At 41.7% G+C, this 27885-nt stretch overlaps 3 protein-coding genes across 9 annotated transcripts; 1 reads left to right on the forward strand and 2 right to left on the reverse strand.

The window, feature by feature from the left end:
- The first annotated feature begins 16 nt into the window (after positions 1-16).
- Positions 17-26061, forward strand: LOC124307155 (PWWP domain-containing protein 2A-like). 5 transcript variants are annotated; one of them, XM_046768586.1, is made up of 6 exons: positions 17-364; positions 13295-13735; positions 20111-21439; positions 22109-22691; positions 22786-22920; positions 23152-26061. In XM_046768586.1, the coding sequence occupies exons 2-6, from the start codon at positions 13584-13586 to the stop codon at positions 23296-23298; spliced, it is 2346 nt and encodes a 781-aa protein (XP_046624542.1). In that variant the 5' UTR covers positions 17-364; positions 13295-13583; the 3' UTR covers positions 23299-26061. The 5 variants fall into 5 exon arrangements, with proteins under 5 accessions (XP_046624542.1, XP_046624541.1, XP_046624543.1 ...); XM_046768585.1 differs by lacking the exon at positions 17-364 and adding an exon at positions 5481-5616; XM_046768587.1 differs by lacking the exon at positions 17-364 and adding an exon at positions 5481-5616 and having other exon boundaries at positions 20147-21439.
- On the reverse strand, positions 1021-5550 carry LOC124307160 (inhibitor of growth protein 3). 2 transcript variants are annotated; one of them, XM_046768594.1, is made up of 6 exons: positions 5413-5550; positions 4879-4950; positions 3956-4315; positions 2852-3266; positions 2522-2720; positions 1021-2397 (listed from the first exon to the last, which is right to left on the reverse strand). In XM_046768594.1, the coding sequence occupies exons 1-6, from the start codon at positions 5438-5440 to the stop codon at positions 2281-2283; spliced, it is 1191 nt and encodes a 396-aa protein (XP_046624550.1). In that variant the 5' UTR covers positions 5441-5550; the 3' UTR covers positions 1021-2280. The 2 variants fall into 2 exon arrangements, with proteins under 2 accessions (XP_046624550.1, XP_046624551.1); XM_046768595.1 differs by lacking the exon at positions 5413-5550 and having other exon boundaries at positions 3956-4504.
- LOC124307161 (sideroflexin-2) lies at positions 6442-10666 on the reverse strand. 2 transcript variants are annotated; one of them, XM_046768596.1, is made up of 9 exons: positions 10510-10666; positions 9311-9522; positions 8230-8400; positions 7912-8110; positions 7696-7821; positions 7517-7583; positions 7342-7441; positions 7221-7268; positions 6442-7117 (listed from the first exon to the last, which is right to left on the reverse strand). In XM_046768596.1, the coding sequence occupies exons 2-9, from the start codon at positions 9463-9465 to the stop codon at positions 7003-7005; spliced, it is 981 nt and encodes a 326-aa protein (XP_046624552.1). In that variant the 5' UTR covers positions 9466-9522; positions 10510-10666; the 3' UTR covers positions 6442-7002. The 2 variants fall into 2 exon arrangements, with proteins under 2 accessions (XP_046624552.1, XP_046624553.1); XM_046768597.1 differs by having other exon boundaries at positions 9311-9475; positions 10510-10618.
- Positions 26062-27885: the final 1824 nt, after the last annotated feature.

Raw genomic sequence — 27885 nt, forward strand, 5'->3', positions numbered from 1 at the left:
GATCGAACTACGAAGAACGCGTTTGCGGTCAGTCTCGCAAGTGAAAACAGGGACGAGAATCGCGCCGGTCCCTGGGATGGGTTAATTACGCGACGTACATGCTTCCGGGCCATTGTCAGCATCTCGCGGTGTATCACTTACACCTAGGTACCGCTCTCGTACCTAGTCCGACGTTATTTTCGGTCACTCGGCGCGATGACCGCGGTCCGCGTATCGACAGAAGAAGTTGAAGCGACGCTGTTGTAATGTGTTTAAACGGCTTCAACGTCCTTGCGACAGTGTTTGTGACTTGTGCCTCGGTGATAATATCGTGCATTGTGCAACACGGATCGTATGCCTGCTCGTCATCCTGCGCCTTCCGAAGGTAATCTGACAATTATTACACATAATTATTGTACCTGTAAGCAAGCAGGAACGCATCTCGAATATCACTGTGCGTGTTATACACACTCTTATCGATGTACACCTACGCAATCCCTCGATGGATGCAGACACCGGCGGTCACGCATTTCTTTCGTTTGGTGTTTTGCATGTACGTCGGGTTTACTCTGCCTCCCGTGTTATATGTAAGAATCATATCTTACGCATTTTTGATTACGGAATTGATACTCCTCGGTTTGTATGTCAACTTTTTCTGCTCCATCGCAATACAATTCTCGATTTCGTCAGATTAGGTATACGCTAGTTAGGCCTACCTTAAATTTGAAACGTCGAGGGCGGAGGGGGAATATCCAATGAAAACATGAGGCTGAAGTTAGTAATGTTGACGTAACGAAAGATCAGAGAAAAAATTATTATTGCGCATTTTTAGAATAATTTTCGTTGTAAAATTGGCTTTGCAAAATATGAGTACATTTTATTTATCATGGTTTATTAAATTTCAAACATTGCTAAATTTCGAAACATTCCTTTGTCAAGTACCAAATTTTCATGTCAAGGGAGTCGTGTGATATGGGCTCACCTGGGACATAATACAATACTGCACAGGAAGATGGGGATATTAATGTTAACACACAGTCCAAATAATTGCCGTTTTTTCGTTCAATTTATTACACGTCAAGATATTACATTTATTATGTTCATAGTCCTAGTCCTACGGAAATAGTAGTCAGCCTGTCTTCTTGAATTTACATGATTTTTTTCTGTTCTCTTTTTGTATACTTTTGGATTTGCTAATGACAGTTTGGCCTGTTAATGTACCACAATTGACCGATCGTCTCTTTTATTATTTTACGACTGAGGACGGTAAGATAATTAAGAGAAACGGAATAATGTACAGTACAACTTCTATCTTTGTGAGAAATTGGAACCAGGGATTGTTGAAGTGATGAACGAATGAGTGTCTTTCTCGCTACAACCCTTCTAGCCATCTCAACTCCAAAGCTTTCCTCCCCATTTGTTCGTGAGTTTGAGCTCTGCCACCGACTGACGATATGGATCTACAATTATCTACAATGACAGGAGTTGTACCGTTCATAATGAGGCGATTCCGACAAATCGTGCCATCGCATCACACATCTTATTACACATTATTATGCTTGCTACATTTATTTATAGATTTAAAACATTTTTTTAGTCGTTTTAGTTTCGTGAAATTTTTTTGGTTTCTTTCATTTCCGTTTCCTTATTTTTTGAAAGCACATAACACTTATATAGTTGGTATGTTTTTCATTGTTTACTGAACTTGTAACGATCGAAAGATCGATACAACATTGGCTAAGCTTGACCACGGTCACAAATTCTATACGAAACACATCAAGATCGTTTAAAGAGAGAGAGAGAGACAAGGTCACAATAAGGTTACAAACGAATGAGCTTATGGGGACCGTTGAACGTAATATCTGAGGTAAAAAAACATTTTTCGCCAATGTTGACAGAGTTTACTTTTTCTTCTTATTGTTCGTTTTTCTCATCTTTTTTTTTAACTGCAAGATAATCCCCAGGTAAAAACGCGGTGTGTGGAAAAAAACGAATGCCACGCAGTTTAATTAGGTACTTCTCAAACTAAGCTATTATATCCCTCACATTTATAAAACACGAGTTTATGACTCGAATCAGGTTTTGCGCTATACAAGAGCAAAACTTAAACTTGAAAATTCATATTCTATAGTTATAAAAAACAAAAAAACCTAACATCAGATTCGCGTCGACTGTTCTATGTAAATTGATGATAATAAATCGGCAGATAGTAGCTAAGAGGTAGTATTCATTTTTTTACGGTTTTTGTTTTTACTTTTCCTTATCCTTAGTGTTTATATTTCAAAAAAATATCTTTCCTCATTAATTTTTCCGACCACCGCGCCTCTTCATAGAAGACGTACACTGCGGACAATACCATTTTCCTTTCGGTGGCGCAGAAATTCCGACACACGGGTAATGAAACCATTCAAACGGACACTGAAACAAATGTTGCAAATAATTATCAATCGAAGTAAATATGGGAGGAAAACCCTGCGTACTGCATCTGTTTTTATAAATAATACATAGAGCAAATGTAAGCATGTTAACGCTTGATACTCACATCCTGGTTATCGCAAGCAACCATGTCGCCGTAAGACACTTGATTGCATATGCAATATCTCGGCTCGTTCGGGTCGTACGGCCAATCTGTATTATCTGCATCTGTCACTGTTGCTGTAGCCGTTACTCCAGGGGGAGACACGGGTTGTTGAACTGCCGCTGGTATCACACTGGTACTAGGTACTGTAGTATTAACTTTTCTGCAAGCGAAGAAACACTAGTGAGTTCTGTCGGTGGAGATAAAAATACAGGAAAATCTGGTTTTCTTTGATCATTGTACCCCGAAGTCTTATTTGGCTAATTGAATTCTTCTCTTTCAAAGTATACATACTTTTTATGTTTCTTGGTGGTTTCTTGAATGGCAGCTATAGCAGTCTGCGCAGCACCAGCTAATTCCCTACTAAATTCAGCCGCGTGAACACCTCCGGTATTAATGGCTTCATAGCTCGCCTTAAGACTGGCGGTTCGCCGTCCCTGCTGCATTTGTTGCGTTGCAGCAATTGCCTGCGATGCAGCAGCAGCTATCGCGTTACCACCAGCGCCAATATGCCCTAAACCGTAATTGACCGGACCAACTGTACTAGCTATTGCCGTCGGCGCGGACGGCAGAGTAGTTGCAATTATTGGACCAGAATTTGCCGAGGCTGGTCGTGATTCTGGAAGACTTTGCGACGATTTTTCAATCACTAATCGTTTTTCTACCGATACCGAGGACGCGTTGGAGTCTCTCCGTTTCTCCGACCGTGCTGCAATTAAAAGTATCAATAAATACCAGATTGAACAGAAATTTACTTGAAGAACCGTTTATGACAGCAGATCACAAGTACTTGAAAGTATCATTGGGGAAAATTTATAATCTGTTAGCACTTGAGTCCCGGTAGCTAAGGGGAGTCCAAGTAAAATTGGTTCATTGCACGTTTTCTTAGCAAGATTTCTCTGTGATTGTGACGAAGTTTTGAACTTTCGCTAGATAAAATATAAACTATCATCAATGTAAACTGTTTTGAATTAGATGACCTGGTTCACAACTCATTTTATTTTTTTCAAGTTTCCAAACAGACGTAGCAATTTTAAGAAAATATGATAATTTGAACAGTAAAGTGAAATGTGAATATTCTGCAGCTGACATGTTTTTGAAATTCGATTTAGAAATTGAGAATATACAGTAGCGCTCAAAAGTATTTTGACAAAGATAGTAATTCAGTTAATTACATACAAGTAAAAACTACAAAAATAAATAATATTATTGATCGAAAGAAATTCGATGTTCTACATAACTGTTAAAAATTAACTCTCGATTGCTCGAAAATAAAGTGAAAACAAAGAAAAGTAAGAAAAACGATTGATCAAAGAAGTTACAAATTTCATATTATCAAAATAGTTTCGAGCGCTACTGTATCATTATTGACGACCATAATTGACGATTTACACTCACAATGTCCGTGACTGTCCCGAGTTCTAGTAGAAGTAAAACTATAACGATTCTCTTTTTGACTACTGTTGGTTGGCGGTTGATCCAATTCTAAGGATCGTTTTTCTAATATTTCTGTAATTCCTTTGTTGTCAGCCTCAAGTTCCATTTTAAATTTATGAAGCTCTTGGTCAAGTCGCCTCAAGTATCTATCCACCAAATCGTACATCTGATTAGCTAAGTGCACTTTTTCATCGGCATCTTCTAAAGTTTTGTAATAGTCTTTTCGTATCGTTTCATATTCCGCCTCCTTGTCACTTGGCTTCATTTTCTTGGCGTTTGAAAAGAAGGTTTTCACCTTTTTCTCCAGGCTATCCATCGAGTCTACAAAGTTTACAACAGATTATTGAAACTACGAAGACAATCGTGGTAGAATGACTCGGTTCTTGCGCTGTATCCCATAATCTTTTACATTATGACACGCAGAGTAACAGGGTTTGTACGCTTTTCGGAATATGAAATTCCCTGACTTTTCCAGGTATTCCCACTTGGAAATAGGAATTTTCCAGTAACCTTTCAACAAAAAAGACGCTGATTAATGACAATATTTTTACAAATTAATACTAATACCTTCAATATATTACCTAGTAACTATCTTACTCTCTGACTATCAATTTACAAACAACAGCCTGCAATTTTCCATAAGAAGAAAATGAAAAACGGTTTGGTATCAAGTAATATATATAGAATGTACGAAGTGGTGCAAGGAAACAAAATTTTAAGCGCAATTATTTTGTCTCAAGATGAGTAGTACTTTGTAGAAGAACGAGCTTAGTCCTTCGACAGACTTGAAATTCCAATCTTGTTTTCAAAATTCTCTAACTTTTCCTTCCATATTTTCCTGGTGCGTACGAACCCTGAGTAATATAGAAAATAAAATAGTATACTTTGCACTCCCAGGTCCATTTCTCTCATCTCAGTGAATCTGTCGCGCAGCTCCTGCGGAAGATGTTCGATCACTAGAAAAAGTAAGCGGAGTTGGAGTTTCGAGGCAACATAACCAAACGGTGGTTCAAATAAAATGGGTGAAAATTGTATGAAAAGCAAAGTTGGAGGAAAGAAATCGATTTATACGGGACTGAAACATCCCTGATACATTGTCGGAATTAATAGTAGTGCAAAACTTGTGGGTAGTGAGATTGGCTTGATGTACTAAACGTCCGAATAACATCAGCCTAACCTACAAAAGGCTAAATAATTCGCGTCTAATACAATCAAATAAGATGACGGTGTCGATGTCGGGCTAAAAGAAGACGAAAATTTTCCATGAATAACGAACACGCGAAACTACAACGCGATATTGACGGGGTCTTAATTTTTACGAGGATATTTGTCAGGCTCGTCGAGGCCGAATGCCTTCGTTAAGGTTAGTAGGTCCCTTGTAAGTTCGGGCTTGTGCTGTCGTCTCCGATTTTACGTACTTTCGACGTAATCTTCAAGATACAGCATCCTTTCGAGCCGACGTACAGTTCCTGGATCCTGGGTCTACGGTTGTTTTACTATTTTCGAAACTGAGGTGCTGACCACGGACTCGGAAATTTATTATATCTCAGCAGTCGACGGGAAGCGTGTTTACGGCGACTTGATTGCGTGCTGCACCCAAAAACATTCACCCATTCATACTGGTAATTTTATTTATTCTTGTAGGATAAGCGATTCATCACTATTTCTGCCAACGATTATATTGATTCTTTTTCCATCTGCCGGTGACTTCCCTTCATCAATTTTACAGACGTAAAAAAAATATTCACTGCTAATATATCTCTGCCTAGCGACGACGCGCAGATCTTGTCTGTCCGTCGGATCCTGACCTCCATCTTGAAAAACACGAGTCAGGATATCAGGGGCGGATAGATTCAGGGTCGTATTCGTCGCTACTCAGAACCCCGTGATTGCATTGTTCAAAATTCGGCCTTGACTACGTTCTGATCAATTCTTTATCCCTGAAGTAAAAATTCATTAAACTCGCGCGAAGAATCAGCTACATGAATGATAGTCAAGATACCAATCTTAGAGGCACAGGCATACATATTTTTTGTTAGGTAAAACAAAATGATTCGACGTAGCCCAACACGGATCGACCTGAAGCTCGATGATTTGCTGGAATTCGAGGCTATAAGGAAAGAACGGGAAAATAAAAAGGAGGCGGAGAAGCAGCCAGGATTCAATCCGCCAGCTTGGGGCAAAATTCCACCAACTGAGTTACAGGAGCGTATTGGTTACGTTCCACCACCGTCGCAAGCTCCCTCACTTGCTCGTCCTAATATATAATGAATTTGTGCAGCATGTCTATATATTACTTTACGAATATAGTTTTATCAAATTAAACTTTTTACACCATTGGTATAAATCTTGAAGTTAATTATCTTGGCTCATAATGAGTAGTTTGTTTTGCAAAACTATCGTTTTCAATCACAGGGATAAAAGAATGCTAAGAATATTGCGTGTAATTATGGTCAAACGCGTTTATTTAAATGACTATTAATAACGTACGTATACTTTTATCTGTACAGGTATTTGGCGTTTGATATTACAAATGTTGAATGGGAAATTTGCCAATGCGTAGGCATATTGTACTCCATAATGAGTGATGAATAGATGAGAAAATAATCACAGCTGATATTTTAGTATTGCCAACTAATACGTTTCGTCATCTCTGTAGATGATAACCATCAATTATTGCTAAATAATCATCGCCCCTATCTTACTACTGCATTAATATTTTTCATATGATCTGCATAACCTAATCTGAGTATTATCACCAACATTATCAACTCGGTATTAAATAAATTTAATTTTCTTGAAATAGTAAAGAACTTCGGTTTCCAGTCCCCATTTGCCTAAATAATTTTTCATGGCATAATATGGTATATATTTTATGAGATTCCGCGTTTCTATATTATTATCCATTCATTTTACTTTCAAGCAATTTCGCTTGATTCGTAACGAAGATGCAATGGAAAGCACCATTCCGTTTCCACGTGGCTACGTCGATACGCCGATGAAAATACTTATAACCCCTTATTAAAGTACAGGAACTTTGGTACATTTCCGTCCTTGCAATTCTTCTTCAAAATCTCGTAGTTCTCTGGCTCCCACTTTTGAATAGTGCTCACGGCAATGGAGCTGTAAAAAGCAAAAGGAGTCGTTTTCTTTTTACTGTTTCCATTTTCTAAAAAAATAACATAATTCACTTAAAACGTCACGGTATGATGAAACTTGAACTCACCAGTTTTGCGGGAACAGAGCGCAAGCAGTTGGTACCATGAATGTTAGGCTAAAAAATAAAGTCACAGAATAAATACTTTCCATAACGTTGATGAGATATTTGTGCGTATGCATCTACTCACAAACATCCGACTAGCATAATTTGAATTGGTGCATGAAGTGGTTTAATCCTCTGCATCCAGCCGTACGTTTCCAGCTTCGCCATAATTGGCGGAAGAATCACTGTAGAAAGAAATAATTGAGATAACATTGTCAGACAATTAGAAATTGAAAATTTCTATTGCATACGTTACTCACGCATTCCTGGGGCGCACATAACGATCCGTGAAAAAGTTACTTGACTGATACCCTTGACTGCAGCGATCTGTAATTAAACGTACTTGAATATCCATGATTAACTTGACGTATTCGCGGTCTAACGGTATCAATATCGAGATGATAAATCGGTTGATGTTAAAGTCTTCATAGCTGCTCACCTTAGATTTCGTTAACTTGTTACCGTTATCGTCGCAGACGTCAACTCCGTTGACGATCTCGACCTGCCTCATCAATGGAATATTCGCACAGTTTGCCGCAGCCACAGCAGCGAATGGGACGTATCTCTGAAAATGATCGCTTTTATAAGATCTCGTGTTTTCTTACGAGTTCGCGATTCTCCAAGTTGGATATTTAGTCAATTCGATCAGACTCACGGCCATCAGGGGGTTCGCCCTTTTCTGCCAGTAAGATTTGCACCCTATTGCCGTTATCATTGCGGCGGCCGTCGCACTGAAGTACGCGGTGCAGAGCTGAGTGGTGCTTACAGGGCTGTTCGCATTTCGGTTTGTGTAGTTCACAAGGGCGTTGAAGGACTGGTTTACCCATTGCCAAAATACGACCGCCGTCGTTGTTCTGTCAGGGAGAATTGCGGGCGAAATTCACACGGGAGATAAAATAACTGCACGCTTTCAAAACGGCATTCGCCTACAGCGTGATTAAGTAACGTGAAAGAAAAAATTAAATATAAGTACCTATAAAATTGAAGCATAGCTCCGGTGATGGCCATGCCTCCGGGTACCTGGAAAGACATTCTTCCAAATACATTTTGCAGGTCCCCAGTATCCGGGTGAAACGCCGATTCGTAGAGTTTTTTTGCATAAATTATTTTCTCCCTGCTCGTTCCGACGGGTTCCTTGCCCACTCTGAAACAAGACGAGAAAAATGTTCCGCGTATACCGTCGAAAATCTTTGGCTAATTTTAAAGTGCCTGGTGCATCTTGTAACGTATTATATTGTAGGTATATACGCTTAGTATAATGTGCAGAGGCGGCAAAATACGAGCTGCTGCATGTTTGTACCTATAGTCGCGAAAATGTCCTTGTCCTCGCTGAACTTTAATAATAGATTTCATCTAACCGATGCTCTTTGCACACTTCCGCGTAAGTACGAGGTGCATCTGGGTGAACCTTGATCCTCATATCTATACCGTTTTACGCTTATTCCGTTCGCGATGGCGAAAAGATAAAAATATATGCCACTCGTTTAAAAAAAAAAAAATGTATATAATATCACTCAGAGTGCAATCTTATACACAGCCTTGCTACGTAAGTTATTAGAGACAGCGCGCGAATTACTTAATCCATCACTCAACGCTCAACACTAACAGTATGCATAGTTCCAAGGTCCCGAAGTTAAAAATCAGCTTCTCTCACTTGTGAATGATAATAATTATACCAGTTTGTTTATCAAAATTATACGCTGGTAATGGAGATTTTCTATTATACAAACTGCGTCAATTTTTATTTATCATTTAATCCCATTTTAGACGGATAATAATTACGCTTATATAGTCTGGAGATGCCTCGGCTGATTGTGGAATGTATCGAGCGGCGATTTTTCAATGCCGCATTGTTCGATGCAGGGATGTTATGATGTAATTCGAAGAATCAACACCTGGCACGCAGCTTCTTCCGCGAGCATAATTTAGAACATAGTACGACAACATGCAGCATGCCTCTCTTTATGCAATAATACACGTAATATAACTCGTGTGTTGACAATTAACCCATCGATCGCACATCGCGTCACATGAATTTTAATCGCGAAAATTACCTGTATTGTTCGCACAGCTCCTTTGCCGCCAGGAGTTGCTCGCTGGAAGTGGTACAGGTCCTGAAATCGGTTACCCAAGCAAAATGCTTCCATCGTCCAGCGAAAGTGCTTAGATCCCAAAGCGGTTTATCCAGATCTATCCTTTCCACTGCCATGTCGGTGTCTCTGAATGTCTGAATTCTCGATTTACAAGTACACGCGATAATTTGGCTCTGTAAGAATTGCAGTTTTTATTATTATTATTGTTATTATTATTATTATTATTATTATTCTTTGGAAACATGTGCTAAAAACGATTTTTCGATCGCCCAACATCTTTGCAACCTTACCCGTTATAACAGTTACGAGAAACAAAATACAATCGTAGAGAGATTTGAAAAGTTAGATCAGTTCTGTAGAGGTGGGTCGGACATGGCTTCAAGTATTGAAACTACGGTTTGTTCAGACTCCTCTATACGACCGTTCAATTCGGTATAATTAGGGCTTGCAGCTGAACGTTCAACGTTGAAATTTTTTGGCCGTAATACGAAGTCCGGAGGTTGCCCTTATTCTACTTTACAAGCCTTTTCCTATCCGGGGACGCCGGCTTTACGGGCTATCGACCTTCGCTTGTACAGAACTGTAGTTACCGCATCGCCTCGTTCCTCTTCCTGCCTATAATAATTACCGCATAATGTGCACATGTGTTTTTTCCTTCGATTTGCGCAAAAACGGGCATCCAGCTGCAGCCGGTCCACGAGGTTGACCCAATTCTCCTATTACTGTATATTGTATACATACGTTACAGGTACGTGTTCTCGTGCATAATAATACAGACGGGTCTATTTTCATTCGTTGCCAACATATTCAACACTTTTCGTCCAGATCTCAGGCCAGTTTACATAGCATAGATAGCGAGAAGAATATGATACGTTAGGCTTAAGGTGGGTAGGTGTGTATTGAACGAACGAACGGACGACCGTCACGTGAGCGTATAAGTACGCGAGAATCAAAGTGCGAGGACGGTAATTGTGAGAATTGTGGTCATGAGAGGTCATACAGGTATGCACGGTTTCTCCTTTGGAGCGACGATTAACGGCTGAATCTCATATAAATTCCGAATTTCGTTCGATCTCCGACAGTTGCGATGAGAAAAAAAAGTAATATAAACTTGCACACGTTGCTTTTTTATTGGTAAACAACATTCCCAATCCGCTTACCGGTGACCGCGTGTGTCGCTTCGCCTCGCTTCTTACTTAACGTCACTGATCCGCTCGCTGCTCTCTACTGCCGCTTATCGTTAGTACTTTCGAAGAATGAAAACCTGACAAACCCACCGCGAATACCGACACGCCATCGTCAGGGGACAAGCTTCGGAACTTGGAACACCGCCGGCGGACGGCTCCGTTGGCAACGTCTTCCTCTTCCTTATTTTTATCTCGCTCGTGATCGTCGAATTCATTTTTATTTTTAAATTTGCATTTTTTCGCTCACCTTTCTTATGCCGACGATGTAATTCTACTGGTATAGCCTTACATTTCAATTGCCTTTATTGTTATAGGTATAAGAACAGGTGAAAAAGAAGAATCCTGTAATGCGAATTGAAAGCCGTTTACCCGTACGAAATTTTATTTCTCTGATATATGAACACGTATATTATTATGTATTGGCGAATCCTTATCACTTGTGACATGGTAAAAAAACAAGAATCGAGAAGAATTACTTGTCGCGCTAAACTGACTGTCGGAACAACGGTTGACAATAAAGTTTCGCAATATTGACAGTGGTACTAAAATTCTGAAACACATTTTTCTTACATTTTTGTTCGTACTAATTCAATATTAGTTTATCGCTATCTTACGCTATCAGAGGGTATGTGAGTAAGTGGGTTGCCATCCAACAGGCGGTTGAGTGAAGAGCTAACGTTCGACTTTAAAGTCATATAAACTCAGGGCCGTGACGAGGATAGTCACGGACTGGCGCTCTTGGTGCAGCGAACAATGAGTTCTGTTCACGTCGCGTTGTAGGAATTTATTCACTCGCGTGTGAATTTATTGACATGCGGAGACAGAAGAGTCGAGCAATTTTTTTTTCTACTCTGTTAATACTCTGAAATGGTGAAAAATGTACAGCAACAAATTTGGTATGACTCATAATTATAAGGTATATTTGTGTAATAATATTGCACAAGGTGCGGCTGAATTTATGAAGAAAAGAAAAACGTTTGAACAACATTTTTCCGAGATATTGAAACGTTGAGGCTATAACGTCATCATGGCTGCCATGTACAATCGGTGGCACGCTTGCCGTTTTATTCCGGTTGTACGATCATTTTCAGCTTTCGCCTTTTATCGAGTATTATCTAAGGCAAAACTGTACGATGGCAAGAATAGTTTAATCACGATTCCGTCTTCGACGAAACCTTCGAAACTCTGAATTTAGCTCGTAATATTCGCCCGTCTATCTGCACGAGCATCATATCGATAGTTTATTCATAAACTTGAAATTGTCGAGGTACGACGTCGATATTTCTAATACGCTTTGCGATATCGAATGCAATGATTACTCACGATTATTCTGTGTACCGCAGGCTATTGATAGATACTTTAAAACGATTACAGGGAATTGCTTTTAAATGTCGTAACCCTCGATCGATGTTCCATACACTATAGTATTACTGCGCGTGGATACAGCGACAAGATTCGGCAAAATGTACATATAAGCTGTGATATAATTCATTGCGCTGTCAGGGGGTTGGGAGGGGAGAGGGGCAAACGTTGCAGTGAACGTAGCTAATTTCACCGAAATGAGATCTGTATATCTGTTCTTCATGTGACGTCAAAACCAGTAGAATTTCCTTTCAAATAATTCACGGTCGCGTGAGATTGCCTGCGGAAGCACTGCAGACGATGATCTAACCAGTTGTTTAAATTTATATTTTTTTCAGGCACCAGAGAAGTAGATACAGATGCCTCTTATATTGTATACGTATATGTATCCATTGCCGGCTGTAATTGACACAGTTTTTGTACGAAGTCAAGGGATCAATATAGTCAGAATTTAACGAGCGGTGAGCTTTCCCCTTTCGACGAGTCGAGCTGCTGACTCTCAAAACTTGCAACACCATTTTGCCTTGAAAACGTAGCTGAGGGATAGTCATGTTGGAAAAAAATTTCAAGTATTGTAACGATCGACGTAAGCGCTAAATATTATTAAATTGACGGTTTTTTCCCCTGACAGTGTAATTAGAACCGTTAATATTTGCGCGAGTCGTGCAAAGTTGTCACGATGCGGGTCGATCTGTGTCATATGGCCAGCATTCACGGAATCATCTTTCAGTCATTCTAGGTCACGCGGGTCTTTCATACGAATAAAGTCATTTTAAACACATGGGCGGAGTCGGTTATCGACTTGTACAAAGTCGATACTGAATCACGCTGTTTCGGGCAAACTGAAGAATCTGCCAAATTACCTCTTAAATATTGTTTTCCCGATCAAAATTTGACCGTCTAATATTCAACGAAATAACACCGACGAAATATGCTGTATATAGCCTACGGCGAATTTATAATTCTCCATGAAAATGCACATCTGTGTGAAAACTTGAAAATTCACGAGGCCGAAGTTATAAGTAACGTTAACGTATCGAAACGTTGAAACAAATATTACTATTTTGCATCTTTAGAATACCTGAAGAAGTTGAATTTACAAAAATTGAGGTTGTTGATGCTGTACTAACAGTTTACTAAATTTCAAGTAATCTTAAAGTTGCAAAATAACGACTTTTTCCAAAGATGCATCATTACATCAACGTTACAAACTTCAGCCTGATGAAAATTCAACAGCCTGATCGAAGTTCAAGTTCTTTTTTTATCATTGCAACAGCTGAAACTATTTCCGAATAAAATAATCAAATGTCCAAAAGTCACCACGAATCATACACATCATCTGATCAGGCGTACTTTCGATTCTCGAATTAAACAATTTCCCCCTTTTTTTTTGCAGAAATCCTTTCGCACGATTGACGGAATCGTCGAATAGGACGAGAAGGCTGGTTGCGGAATGAAACTAAGGTACCGGAAGCGGATCGCAGCGATTAAAATCGTGACGCGTGGTCGTCGGAACCCACGGGGCCCCGGTTTCGTCGGCCCTGAACCGTCGCGACGTCTCGCGCATGCGCATAAGAGAGCAGCGATCCAGCTGTGCGTTGAGCAATGGCGGCTTCCCCTCGCCCCGCGGCGGGCAGCTCGCACGTCAGTCCGACAGACCCGAGTAATAATTCTCACGAACCAATATGGCGGACTCGGGAGCCCCGACCGAGCTGGGTCTCGTTAAAGGTGAAAAAATCCTCGTGAGCGTGGAATCAATGCTGCCAGACATCGTTGTCGTGTCGTTTGAACACGGGACTAAATTGTTTCAAGGGGCGCTGCTCGACGCTACGAAAAGGTAAGAAGGCACCCCGCATTTACACACACCTTTCCTATATACGTATATCAAAACGCACGCCCCTTTAAACTCGCTCGCTGGCTTTTGTAGATCAGGCGAAACGGCGATCTGTCGTCGCCGATATCTCGTTCTATGTTTCACCCGCGAAGACGGTAATAACCGCCTTTGAAACTACCTAATTTTACGCTGCAGAAACCTAACGTCGGCTCGTCCTTCCGTCGACCGTTCAAGACCGTTTGCCTCGTCACGTTTTTCGCTCCTTACGAAGATCCCTCGATTCTTCCTCGTCTCCCGGGTTTTTTGGGGTGATATATTTCCGGACTATCCTTCGTTGACGTCGCTCTCTTTACTCGCCTAATTCTACGTCTCTGTGTTGGATGCAAAAAATATAAACCAGCGGCGGGTAGACTCTCTGTACTCCTTCGAATTTCGCAACACTTTTTTCTCGTGCGACGACGTGACTCAAGGTTTCGGTTTCGAAAACTTATGCTCGCAACTTCTTCGTCGGACGAATTGTGTCCGGTTCATGTTTGGCTGTTCAAATTCTCAAATAGTCACCGAAGGAACCCCGCCTTTTTTCGGTAGGTGATAAGGAAAGAGAGAACGAAAGAAAGAGGGAGAAAGAGAGCCGTCGTTTCGTAGCAGCCTTGCCTGCATCCTCGTCCTGCATCCTCGTCGTCCTGAATCCTGCAACAAAGGGGTTTTTTTCTGCCGGACGCGTACGTAACCTGCGACGTAAGGAAAGCATCTTCATTGTTTCGTAACCCCGTTTTCGATCGGTCAGTCGTCTCGAACTGGAAACAGGCTTCAAAGCCTTCGACTGTGCGAGCGACCGATTCCCTTCAACCCCCCCGAGAGTGCCGTTAAATTCTCGCACACATTCTCTCTCACGATTCTCTGTGCCTGCATAGTCTGCACACAAAGTCTCTTCTTGATTCATCGAGGCCCCACTTTTCCCCTCATTCCTTATTTTACCCCGATAGCATTTCGATATCCGCGTTGCAAAACAGATAGTTCTGACGTATATTCATACAGAGCACGGCGTGCACGCTGAGTTTTAAAAATCAACTGTGTATGCCGTTTTGCCGATTATCATCCCGAGATTACAAGTTCAAACGCTGATAAGCTGTGTACTTGGCGAGTACCTGCAGTGTGATGCAACTTCTTGGATCGTAGACGTTTGCAAGGACGGTCAATTTCCTTCGTACGAATTCTCCGGGAAGCGACGGCGCGCCACGTTGTCCTCTTCGTTGTTCGTAATGATTCAACACTCATCGAACGCGGTCGGCACGAGTCGCTCTTTGTTAATTTTTCTCTTGGTTCGCTTGGTCATTTCTACATCTAGTAATTCCGGTCCATAGCCATCCCGCCTTGCGAATAGCGTGCAATATATTCGTATATCTGTTGCTAAACACACTTATCGCGAAGCGGAAAACGAACGATTCCTAAAATACATGTGTATACACACACATGATCGTGTATGCATATTCGTGTACATTTCGTAGATTGTTCACCACTATACTCCAAAGAATGCTAATTAATTCGACACTGCTGGTTCATTATACCGACGTATTACACACATCGAGACTCGCAAGTTTCGAATGTTTTTCATATTACTGACGCAAATCGGGAACACTATTGCGTTCACGTATCATATTTATCATCAATATCGTGTGCATTGATTATTGTACCTTGCGAGACGATAAGGACGTTAATATAAGGTGCGGTATACAAAGAATTCATTTCCTTAAGACAGCTGCGATCGAATAATACGTCGTCGAGGCTCTGAAAAGCCGTCGGGATGATCATAATATTGCGTCGTAAAATTAGAGTCTTCTTTGTCTAATTTGTCTCGGAAACAAACATGAACGGTTCTATTGACATTTATAGCTATACACGTACTTGGACGAATACAATATATAGTTGAAGAAAATGTTGAGAAGTCGAGCGTGTGAGTAACGAGCGCTGCGCGGTGTCGCCGCCTCGCAGCGACGGATTGCTTCCGATATGCACACGCTAGCCACAACAAGTGACGACGGGTCATCGCTCGCCCGAAACTTATTCTACCTTTGCACCCTACAGACCTCGTTTCTTTCGCTAAAGAAGAAGGGTAACCCGGAGGGTTGCACGAGGCTGAAGCTAGCAGCCGAAATTAGCAGTCAAACGTTTTAGTGTTCATTCCGATAAGGTAATGAAGTCGAAAAATGTAAATTTTGTGAAGTAAGTATCTTGAACCTGCGAAGATTTTATAGAATTATGAGTTTAAAAATGAACTGCTTTTTTTTATATTTCCAAGAAGTTTAACAAGTTGACATATTCGTTGCAATTTGCAATATTCATGTAAGGAGTAGGGGTTATACGGTGTTGGTATGATATTGTATAAACATTAACGTTGCAATATCAAAATATGAAAGTGCTGTGAAATTTTAATCGCTGTTCGTATAATCATGCAAATCGCACACATGCCTCTTGCCAGCCAAAATATATTACATATACGTCGAGTGTCAGTAAAATATTTTCCACCACTCAAATGCTTATAACTCACATTGCAATTCAATGCCATGGATATTATGCATAATTCTAATTGTAAGACTGATGCGTGACACTTCTTTCTATTTCCGAATGGAAACAACTGACCTCTAATCGTTTGGATTCCATGCCTCATGAAAATATAATATTTATTTACTAGAAACTCTGTATCTACTTGCGCCGTGGATAATGAATTATATGTTTACGCCTCGAGTAGTCGAGTTATTCCTGGAAGCCTAATAGAGCCGAATGTCATCGATCTTCGATAACGGGGGAAAGTCGAAACGAAACCCGAATCTACTCGTTACAGTATATTCTATACTTGGATTCAAAACAATTTCAGGTAACGGGCAAACGATTCATTTTCTCGAATAGTATTAACAAGAAAAATAAAAGGAACTTCAATACAGCAGCCTATTCGCATCAGCTCCTAAGGTTTCGGGAGTATAAATTCTGTGTGCATACTCCGCGTCGTTCCTCTTTCTCCTTTCCGCAGAACAGGGCCGCGTGAATGATGATGATGTACAGCAGGATGCGGGTGCAGGCCTTGTGCCTGCGATGCAACGTGCAGGCAGGCAAGGAGGCAGCACCACCAGCAGAACTTGGTTCTGGGACGTGATTAATGGCCGCGCAGATGTATCACGGCTCATTGGAACCGCATCCGCGCTAAGGATACCTCCGAGAATTGCTCTCGTATCCACCGTGCCTTGTGAATAATATTCCGTTTGCAGCTTCCTTATTTCGCAGCACGTATTATACTTACCTATCATCGAAATGTCAAGGTTGAATGAAATTCGTCCCATGTAGCCAAGGGTCGAAGGAATTGGAAAGAATAGCCGCGAAACTGTCGTTCACATCCGGATCGGGTGTTTTTCGTCTCATCGTTGCAAAATTTTTGCCAATCTCTGAGGCATACGTTGTACGCCTCGTACTGGCTGCGCGGGGGCGATGGTGACGAAGGGGGGGGGGGGGGGGACATTTGATCGGCGAATTCATTTGCAATCTAAATTCGTTCAATTAACGACCTGCCCGCGGATGAGACGCAGCAAGATGGCCGACCGAAATGGCTAGGAAATAAACGGGGGTCGCCTGGCTCGCCTTGTGCCGCCCCCCCCTCTGCCCGTCCGTCTGTTTCTGCCTACTTTAGTTGATTGCCAGGTAGGGCTCCGAATGCCATCGCGTAGAGTCACCCCAAATATGGTCAAAGACGCCTAACCCTAACCTTTTTTTTATCCGGTTTTCTCTTCAGTCGGATGACTCACTCGAATCGTCAGGTTTTATCATCCGGAATTATTTGCCAACTGGCTTATCCTGTAGAGAAGTCTAGCTATTCAAGTTATTTTTTACGATCCTTCCAAACTCGTTCTGGGATAATTAAGGCGGATGGATAATTAAGGCGGATATTATTATTTTCGTATACCGATTCACGATTATGTGCCTATAGATATACGTATTATCACGTAGAATTGAAAATTCGGATCCAACTATTATATACGATTTTGGATAACATCGTGTGGTGAAGAAATAGGGACAACCTTGATCCTTGAAGCGACCATATTTAAGCAAATTTTAACCGTATCGTAATTCATGATCACTTGTTTCCGGAATTATTTATTCCGCCTCCATTAGATTATACGAAAGAACGCGCGTGTACTGTCACCGAGGACTAAGCAACAGTGTGAAATGACATAACTTTTTTTTCTTCCGAGTTTCTTTAGTTATGAAATAGTGCAGTTGATACGTACATAAGTATATCGGTCTGAGATAAATCCCCGGCGCCGCACATCAAAATATATATATATATATATATATATATATATATATATATATATATATATATATATACACACACACACACACGTATGTATATATTTCTGGTATGGAGAAACAGCTTGAAAATAACGCGTGCACCAAGTTCCAGTTATTATTATTACTGTTATTTTTTTTCCTACCGCGATAACAAGCCAACCGGCAGCGCTCCGCTAGACCATTCACACAAAAGTTGGTCAAGTTTCCTGATATACGTGCGAGGCACTAGAATTTTTTAATAAAGTATGCCACTGTATTCTATAATAAGCTCATTCAATTCCTTCTTCATCCGTGTGTTCCAGGTTCATTCAGTTGGGTTGAATGGATGATTGGCTCTCGATGACTCGTCGACGATACTGCAGAAATAAATTCAATTCGAGAATTAATGCAGAGATCGTTATATTTATTCGGTACCTACTGTAAAAATAACCAAAAATCCACAATACTGAAATGTGAAACTGCAGTTTTTGCTCATTGTACGCACCGTTGTGCTACGATAAAGCGTATGAACTGTATACATTCTCGTTATGCTTGTACCGAATTGCCAGAGAAAGCAAATCAAATCTCAAACAGTCGCTCTCTTTTCGTTTCTAGATAGATGTAAAAGAGATATCAGATTTTGTCCGTTTATTTCAAAATCCGATATACTTAATCAGTCAACGTTCTTAACCTTTTTTTTTTATTTTTTTTCTTTGTCAAATAACGGTATAAAGGCACTTCGACTCTCGGATTCCGCGTTTAGTGTGACGATGCCGAACTAATGCAGTTTTTAAAATCGGCGCCGTTACGCTTTGATCTTATCCACTCGATTTCCTTCTTTATCGAAGCCTTTCATCGATGAGCCATCCTCACAATGTGTAACCTACACTGTCAAGCAAAACCGTTGCATTCGTCATCAATTCGATATTGATCTATGCTGTCTCCGCTTCAACGACGTACCTACATAGGTGCAGACAGTCAGGGTATGCACACATGCAAATTAACACCCGTCTTCGTCGTATTACCTGGATGTATCTATCCTGCACACATACGTTACATATAACGCGCGTGCGCAAACATCAATGCCGTCAGGCACATCAGGCAATGGCCATTGCTCTATCGAGTTGGAATTATTTGTCCATTTCCCCCCGTTTCGCTACACGTCGTTAACCTACCATTCACACAGCTCGGCTTGTTCAGATATTTTCGTTTATTGATCGTCGGTCGTCGGATCGCTACACGCTCATTACCGATAATCGTCGAGTGGCCTGCTCTTATGTAGGCTTAGGCTCTTTGTTTCTTCGCTCAATTCTCTTCCCTCTTTTCTCCCTTCGGACTCTACGCACGCAGGCTGTGCCTCACCTGTCGTCCGTCCGTCGTCCCGCGATCGTCACCCAACGTCGTCGGACTTGCGTGCCTTCACGTCTCGTCCCAGCGCCTTCCTCTGCTCTTTTATCTCCTCCGTATACACGTCTCGTGTTTACCCAGCCGTTCGTTCCGTTTCGATGCACCGAAACCAGATATATCAATCCGCTGCATTAGACGGTGCTGCTGCTGCGTAGCACCGATTGCTTTGTCCCGATCCTGATGATCGTACGAACGTCGATTTGTCGGATCATGTCGGAGAACGCAGATCGCAGTCGGCAGTAGTCGAGAAATATCAAATACTTTTCTCGATCGTCGAATGCTTGTCCCTTGAATCGATACCTACATTAGGTGAGAACGGTGAACACCTCATGCGACCTGTCTACGTCTTACTTGGTTCTATTTTTATTTCAAGAAATTTGTGCTTATCGAGTCCGCCGTTTGTCATTCCGCTATATTGTCACATATTTTTAGTTTTTTGACTGTTCATCGAGACCGAAGAGAAACTGACATTGCATGATCGAAGTTTGATCGATTTTTAACGACTAGTTCGTGCAGAGTTTCTAAAATGAATATTTTAGTCGCAGGTATACTCGTGGAAAGAGAAAAGCAAAAGGAGCCCCTGAATTTTATCTGTAAAAGATACTAAGGAATTGAATTTTTGTTAATGATTTCAAAATTCCAATTTCAAAGACTAATTACACACAATATCCGGGGACGTTGTTGCAGAGGATTGCCATGCGGCGTTCAACTTCCGGAAGCAGTCCCCGGCGGGGATGGAGACAAGTTCGCATCGATCGGAGCAAGGTTCAGTTACTTCCAAGAGAAACGTGCCGCGTTGCAGGTTAACACGCCGGCGAAGATTGACCTTCGTAGGAACATAAATCCACCGGCGCGTTACAAAAATGCCCGGCCGACGGTGCGTCTCAGGCCGCGACAGGTTCTCTGCAGCAAGTGCAGGTCGATATGTAACGAGAACAGCGAAAACGTTGACGTTAGCAGGAAGCGGAAACTCGCGGAGGAAACTACGCCGACGAGACGGAGCGACAGGAGTCGATGTCAGCCGACGACGGCGAAGGGTCAGCGGAATCTCTTCGCCGAGAACCAGACTGAAAACACCGGACCGTCGCCTGCCCAGCCTTCAAAGACACCGGGGCTGCAGTGCGGCACTGATTCCGGTAAGATGAATCCCTCCCTGATACCGAAACTCTCGAGGCTCCGTCCCAACGAGATAAACGAGGCCACTCAGGCCGGCGGCGGCGACAAGGGGAAACAGCAGCCGCAGATTTCCGGTGGCTCGGGGTCCTCCTCGTCCTCCTACTGGTCCAAGGACGAAGAGGACTCGCCCGGAAAACCGGAGGACGGTAGGGACGAGGCTGGTAAACGGAATCGGTCATCCGAATTCGTCGGGAATCCATCGACCGCGTATTCCGCACGGCCGAGGCGCCTCAGCAGCTCCTCGGTTGAGAGCGCGAAGGTACCTGACGAGGAGGACAAGAAGACCCTGGCCGCCGCCGACTCGACGATGAGGCTGCGAACCGGCGGCGGTGGACGGGTACCGAGGAAGAAGAGGTCCGTCGGTTCGATGGAGGACCTCTGGGACGAGTCGGTGTTCGAGGACCCGAGCAGGACGGCGCGGACGACGCCGGTTATCAAGATATCTTTCGGCACGCAGGGCGAGGGGACGGTGATGAAGATACCCGCGAAGATACAATGCAGCCCCTTCGACAGGGATGGCGAAACCGACACCGAGGACACCCAGGACGCCGGCGTTGAGTTGCACGAGCGCGATCCTCTCGAACTCCTCGAGCAGACTCCGATCGTCGACTTGACGCAGCTCGACGAGAACGAGGAGGAGCTACGCCACGAGGCTCAACTTCAGCAGCAGCTCGGCCTCGGAGGTGGAAAGGACGCCAGTGCAAAGGCGGCCAAGCGGGCGCTCAAGAAGGCCAAGAAGGAGGCCAGGAGGAAGATGCTCGGTGGTGTTTCTCCGGCCAGATCACCCTGCAACGGATCCCCAAGGTGAGGTACTTGCCACGCTGATTGCCGATTTTTATTTCTAGAAGCCCGTCGTCGCGAGAACGAGGACTGCTTCATTCCTTTACCTTCTTCTTCATATTTTCTTCTCGACTCACAGCATGTGTATTCCGAAAAGCAGATCAATTTTTTCGCTGTACACTGTTGTAGCTGCGTTCGGTATTTACATTTGATTCCTCAATTATTTCGAAACGGGTTGCGATAAGTGAGAAGAAGCGTCGCGTTTCGAGGTAATCGAGGAATCAGATGTTAACGACGACTGTAGTGTCTTACTCTGCGTACGACACGTCTACGATAACTGCAGCGTTCCAGTTCGGTTAGAGTATCGACCGTAAATGGCGAACAGGTGTCTTCTCATTAAGCAAGCTTGTCTCTGATTAAACTGCGGAATTGTTTTGGTCTCGTATATACATATATATATATACACACAGTATATACAACGTACTGATACCCACGTCGCTGCAGTTGTGTAATCATACGGTCTGTGAGAAGTTGATCTTGCTGCGTTTTTTTCAACGACGTTATATCCGAACATTATATTAGTCGAGGAATATCGGTAGAAGATACGGAGTATTCAAATTGACCTTGTTACATCCCTCACCGAAATCTGGAACAAATTATTGACGCATAAATATGGATTCGGATGATTGTCAGGTACAACCCGACGTCGGATGCGCTCTCGTACCACCGTCGGAGGCACAAGGTAAAGCACAAGAAGAAGCACAAGGAGGAGCGAAAGCACAAGGGAGGTCAGGGTCAGAATGGCACGGTAGTCCAGCAGGAACAGCAGGAGGATGACGTCGTCGTCGGTGGAGGAGGAGGAGGAGGAGGAGGTGGAGGAGGAGGAGGAGGAGGAACGGTCGGGGATCAACAGCAAAAATGGAACGTACTTCCGGGGGATTCTTACACGGCCATAAAAGAGCAGTGTCTGAAACAGAAGCTTTCGATATCGCTCAAGAGGCTGAACACGAACGCGTACGCGAGGTGCGATTACCCGGTAAGCAACGCGTCCTCCGGGTGCAAGAGTCCGGGCGCCAGTAGCGACGAACTTAGCGAACAGGAACCGGAAGTCGACGCTGGCGAAACGGCCCCGGATTTTCCGCCCCCGGCGCATCCGCTCGTGATGCGACTCGCCGCCACCCCCGTAGCCCACTGCCTGACGGCCACCGGGAGGCGGATGGACGTGGGCGACGTCGTCTGGGGAAAGATTCACGGGTTTCCATGGTGGCCTGGAAAGGTGAGGATTACTATACCGTTGTAGTCCTCGATCACTGATGCTTCGAACCATTTATGTGACTGTGACAAATAAACGATTACCTTGTACGTTTAAGGTGCTCAGCATCACCGTGTCGTGCAAGGAAGACGGCACCTCGTCCGGACCCCAGGCTCATGTCGCCTGGTACGGATCGTCGACGAGCTCTCTCATGTCTTGCGATCAGCTGAGTCCGTTCCTCGAAACCTTCAAGGTACGTTTTGTTATTCGAAACGTGGTGTAACCGTGGTGGATTTTAGAGATGAAACTGTTACGCGTATGCCGAAATTGTGGAACATTCCACGGCTGATTAACGATAAGCTGCGAATCGGCCTAGACTGCATTTGCCGTTTCACATTGCATTCCACATTCGCCACATTGAATGTTTTACTATAAATTTCCGTTCCGTAAGGCTTGATAACGAATATCCGTTTTTCATTCACAGACGCGATTCAACAAGAAGAAACGCGGACCCTATAAGGAAGCCATTAGGCAGGCACAGACTGAAGCTAGAAGTCAGGCTACGCCGGATGATGCCGATAGCGTATTGAAGGTCTGCGGATCTCCCCGCGAAGTTAACGTCCTCTCGTGAAAGTCTGCAAGCCAATTGCCGGCAACGATTCTGCGAATCAGCAACGCAAACGCTATACGCACGCACAGAATTATCGTTGTCTTGTTGTAAAATAGAGTAACAAGGGATGAAAAAAAATTGTACATATTACTAAGTATACAACTATATAATATTAGCGGTTATTATTATTATTATTATTTTTTATTATCGGTTGATGTTACACGTATTTTGATGCAATGATCAGCATTGTTGTGTTCTCGCGATAACTGTCGGTCTTAAACGTATAGGTATACTTATATGGGTTCGTATCTGTATAATCGTAGTCGTATAAACAGACTATGCATCTGTAGATATTTTAAATCGACGGTGTTCCCTAATTGCCATGAATTTTTTCCCGCAAATCGTCGACGAAATTGTAAAGATAATTTTTTTCAAGACTGGGAGGGTTGTCGGGACCGTTTTATAGATCGTCTCATCCGATTGCCCGTGCTCCTCGATTTCAAAACTCTACATCCGCCAACAAAACCCGATGTACTTTGAGTTTTTAACGTGCTCAGAAACGTGTAGCTTTAACAGTAAAATTATTTGATAAAGGAGAGAAGAAAAAAAATCGTTTTGTATAAAATTTTGTATTCCTTCGTTTTCATTATTGTTTTGGTTTTTTTTTTAAATCTTTTATTAAACATGTTTCTTGGTTGATGAATTGAAAAATTAGATTTTATTGAAATAACTGCGATGAATTATTGCAATCAATCCGTTCTTTCCCCTCTCTATCACAATATCATGTTTGATCAATTTTCACAAACATCTTATGTTCTACCTAGAACGCTACAATTATACACATATGTTATTGTATTTTCGTTTGGTCATTTCTTTCGGTGAAAAATCAAAGAGGACGCAGGCCGGGTTGAGACGAAAAATCCCGCGATCATCTTTCAGATTACCTCGAGTCGACAAGCGTGTCGCATACAGTGGATTACCTATAAGAAAAATGAGAACAAATGATCTTGCAATTAAGATCGCTCGTCCAGACCTCGTCTAATCAGCAACTAAAACGAACCAAAAGGCAAACAAACTATCTTAGTGTTCACACAATTACCACTGGCTGTTGTTCCTCACAAACTATTATAAATATACAAAGAACTTTATACACGTACATATATTTTTATTTAACGAATAAATAGGGCGAATTCTCATCAGAATATAAATTCATAGTCCTCCCGCTGCTACGGCAACCGCGGGTCGCGAGCTTCCGTACTTAAAACAAGTTGATCATGGGTTAAAGTTTCATTGTCGGTGTTGGCTCTTCGTAAGATACTAATCGCATCCAAGAAACTGCCAAGTCGAGTCGGACGGTACAAAACTAATTTTCGCTATCATTTTCCACGTTTAATTTTCAAGGATGTGAGCTCTGTATAAACGATTTAAATTCTCTCATTATCGGCTACGTAGGTACGATTTTATCATTTTCGTTCACACGTTTTGAGCAACGAGAAAGATGAGGCTGCAGATGGTTGCGGTTCATCTAATCGCCTCGGATAAGCGGATAAGAAATCAGTGCCGTATCTCGGTTTACCGCAGTACTCAGTTCAACTATCGGTATTCCCGGATCGTCGGGTCCGTTCGGGTCGCGTCGCGCGATTCTTTTTAATTTCCCTTATCCGCTTCGTTGAGTTTGAAAAAGTCATGTGGAAAAGTATCATTATTATGACTACTGCCGGTTCGAAATAAAAGATTGATACGTAACGGGATAAATTATATACTTTGGTCATTTTACTGGGACAATGACTGGGTGTCTGAGGGATTTTGCAGTTTTATTTCGTCTCCCAGGTAAATTGCGTTACCCGCAGCTTTTCGTTTTTGAGCTTGTTCGTTTGTTTTCTACTTCTGAAATAGTCACGTACCTTTTCTCATTAGTTTTTACTTGTGAAAGACTTGACGCGAGAAGACAGTAATTTATTCAATCCATCGCTGAGAGAAGCACTCATAAAATTGAACCGATACTGGATGGCCTCGAACGTAAATAGAAAATCAGCCAAACAAGTAACCCGGAATAATCTAACTGAAAGTTTTTCTCACGTTCGCATGTCTTGTCTCATTCCAATATTATTCTTTTTTTGGACGTACGAGATACGCGACGGAAGTTAAACTTGCGCAATGTTCTCTTCTTTAAAATCTTGTCTAATTATTGTTATTGTTGTAGCGCTATTTATATCACGATTATAATTGCAATGATTATATATTCCTTAACCGTGTTATGGTCGTCGCGCAATATTCATCGACTCTCAGTACATGCCGTATGTCGAAATGTTAACATTTAAGATTAAATTTTTTCGGAACATCGAATCGTTGAAACCTGTAATAATATACTCACTGGTACATGCGTCAAACTGCTGTTAAAAATATTTTAGGTGTATAAAAAAAAAAATAGAAACCGACGAAGTATTGAAAAGCGAAATTGTATTACTCTTTCGTTAGCAATTTACAACCGTCTATTGTGCAAAGAACGAAAAGTTTCGATACACATCTACGTGTATACGTGTACCTCTGCTATCGTAACCAACAAATTTGCTTATTTCCTATACATATGCTATCCTTGAAATTATAAAAATGGTTCTGTTAAAATTAGGACGTGCGTCAGGAAGTGTTTGATAATATACCATTAACGTATAACAGACCGATACCTACCGACTCGAGATATAAAAAAAAAATACAAACATATTCATAAATGTCATAAAACCGATTCGTTCCTCGATAAAATGATATGTGCCTACATGACTACTTGGATCGATTTTCGTTTACAAGTTGAAAACACGAGCACGGATTCTCGCGCACGCGCACGTAGAATGCATATTGTGCGATGTTATACTTTATACATACACGTTACGTAACAACCCGCAAGATATGTAGCTAATTTTCTAGATATATAGAAAGAATATGGTTAACATCTTTTGTATCATTATTAATATGGTTGTTAATGTTATTACTATTATCATTTTTATTACCATTATTCTTCAAACTTGTAGTGGTGTTGCGACGTGTGCACTACTGCAGCGGTCGACGTATGAAAGGATGTTTTTAAGTAACTGTGATTTTTTCCAATATTTTATATACATAAGTAAATCAATAAATAAATCAATTTAACAAAAACAAATTTCAATTAATACGAACAATCACGCAACTTGTATATATTTCGCTAAATCTGTGTTTTAAATTTGTATACTTCAAGGTCGGAATTCAAGATTTTAAAAGAAATTTGATATTTATTTTATGATTATCGGTGTCAATTTTTTAAAATCTGTAATCCTATTTTTGAGAACTTTCGTGCATATAATGCGTAATAAGTTTCTCTGTTCCTGTATCCTATACTATTGACATGGGTAATATAGATATTTTTTTTTTCTTTTTTTAATCTCATAGGTATTATTATTAGCTTCAGATTGCGTGCATGTAATGTGATTAATGCTCTCCTACAAGTCTCTGGAACACCGATAATTTCGACGTTTCAATTATAATAAGCTTATTCGAAGAAAGAAAATCGTTAGGTTTCAATAGCATCGTTTCACGTACATTGTACATAAATAGAAATGTATCAGGCTGTTGAACTTGAGCAGAAAATCTTTCCATCAATTTCAGCCATGATCCTGAGCTTCTTTCACTCGGAAATTCGGCGAGGATTCAAATAATGTCGCGAATGTTTATGAATGCGTGTCACGTATGAATCGTGTGTTTACGTAGACCTCATGCGGAGTGTTCGTGTCAATCTTGCGTGCCTGAATTTCCCTCAAACTACGGTTTTACCTGCGTGTATTATTGCGCATTTATATGTTACGTGCACCGCTCAGATAACCATCTTTCCTGATACGCGCGATCTTATAATTTTGTAGAATTACGTTACAGTCGCGGGCCACTCTTCATAATTAATTAGGCATCCATGTTTAAATAGGCATGTCTCTAATTCATTTACGCGTCTGTAGAAAAACCCACCGGCAGGTAGCTAACATTTGTACAAAAGTACGTAATCCCATTTGATAATTGTGCGCCTAAAAAATTCGACTTTCAAATTATAATCATTGTTATTTTTATACCTTGATTAGTTACAAACAGCCTAATTAAATCTCGCGAAAACGATGCGTACTTGACCGTGATCTTGTCGCTTTTGCCGATCAATTTTCTCGCGTGGCCTTAATCTTACCTCTTCGAACAGCCTTTTTTGTTTTCAGTGCCGTATTAATAATCGTCAATGGTACAATACAACTTGTCTCGCGGCGTTAAAAATCGATCGTCTTACAACGAAAAGTCTTGTTGTTATATAAACATACAGATACGAATGGACGTAAACAAGCTTTCGTCGGTAATTCAATAAAGGATGATTAAGCCGATGTGACTTATACGCCCAGTCAAAAAATTTACGCTTTACAAACGTATAAATAATATAACTACTAAATACACGCCTGCAATTAACTGCGGTAAACTAGGTACGCGATATATTCAGGATAATTACAAAACTTTGTCTGTCTTCCATTCGTTATTATTTATACCACGTACGTTAACCTAGTATAGATACGTATGGTGCAGTAGGGACTCTGTGACGAGTGCCTCATTTTT

The sequence above is a fragment of the Neodiprion virginianus genome, chromosome 6 (assembly GCF_021901495.1).
Source record: "Neodiprion virginianus isolate iyNeoVirg1 chromosome 6, iyNeoVirg1.1, whole genome shotgun sequence".
NCBI lineage: Eukaryota > Metazoa > Arthropoda > Insecta > Hymenoptera > Diprionidae > Neodiprion > Neodiprion virginianus.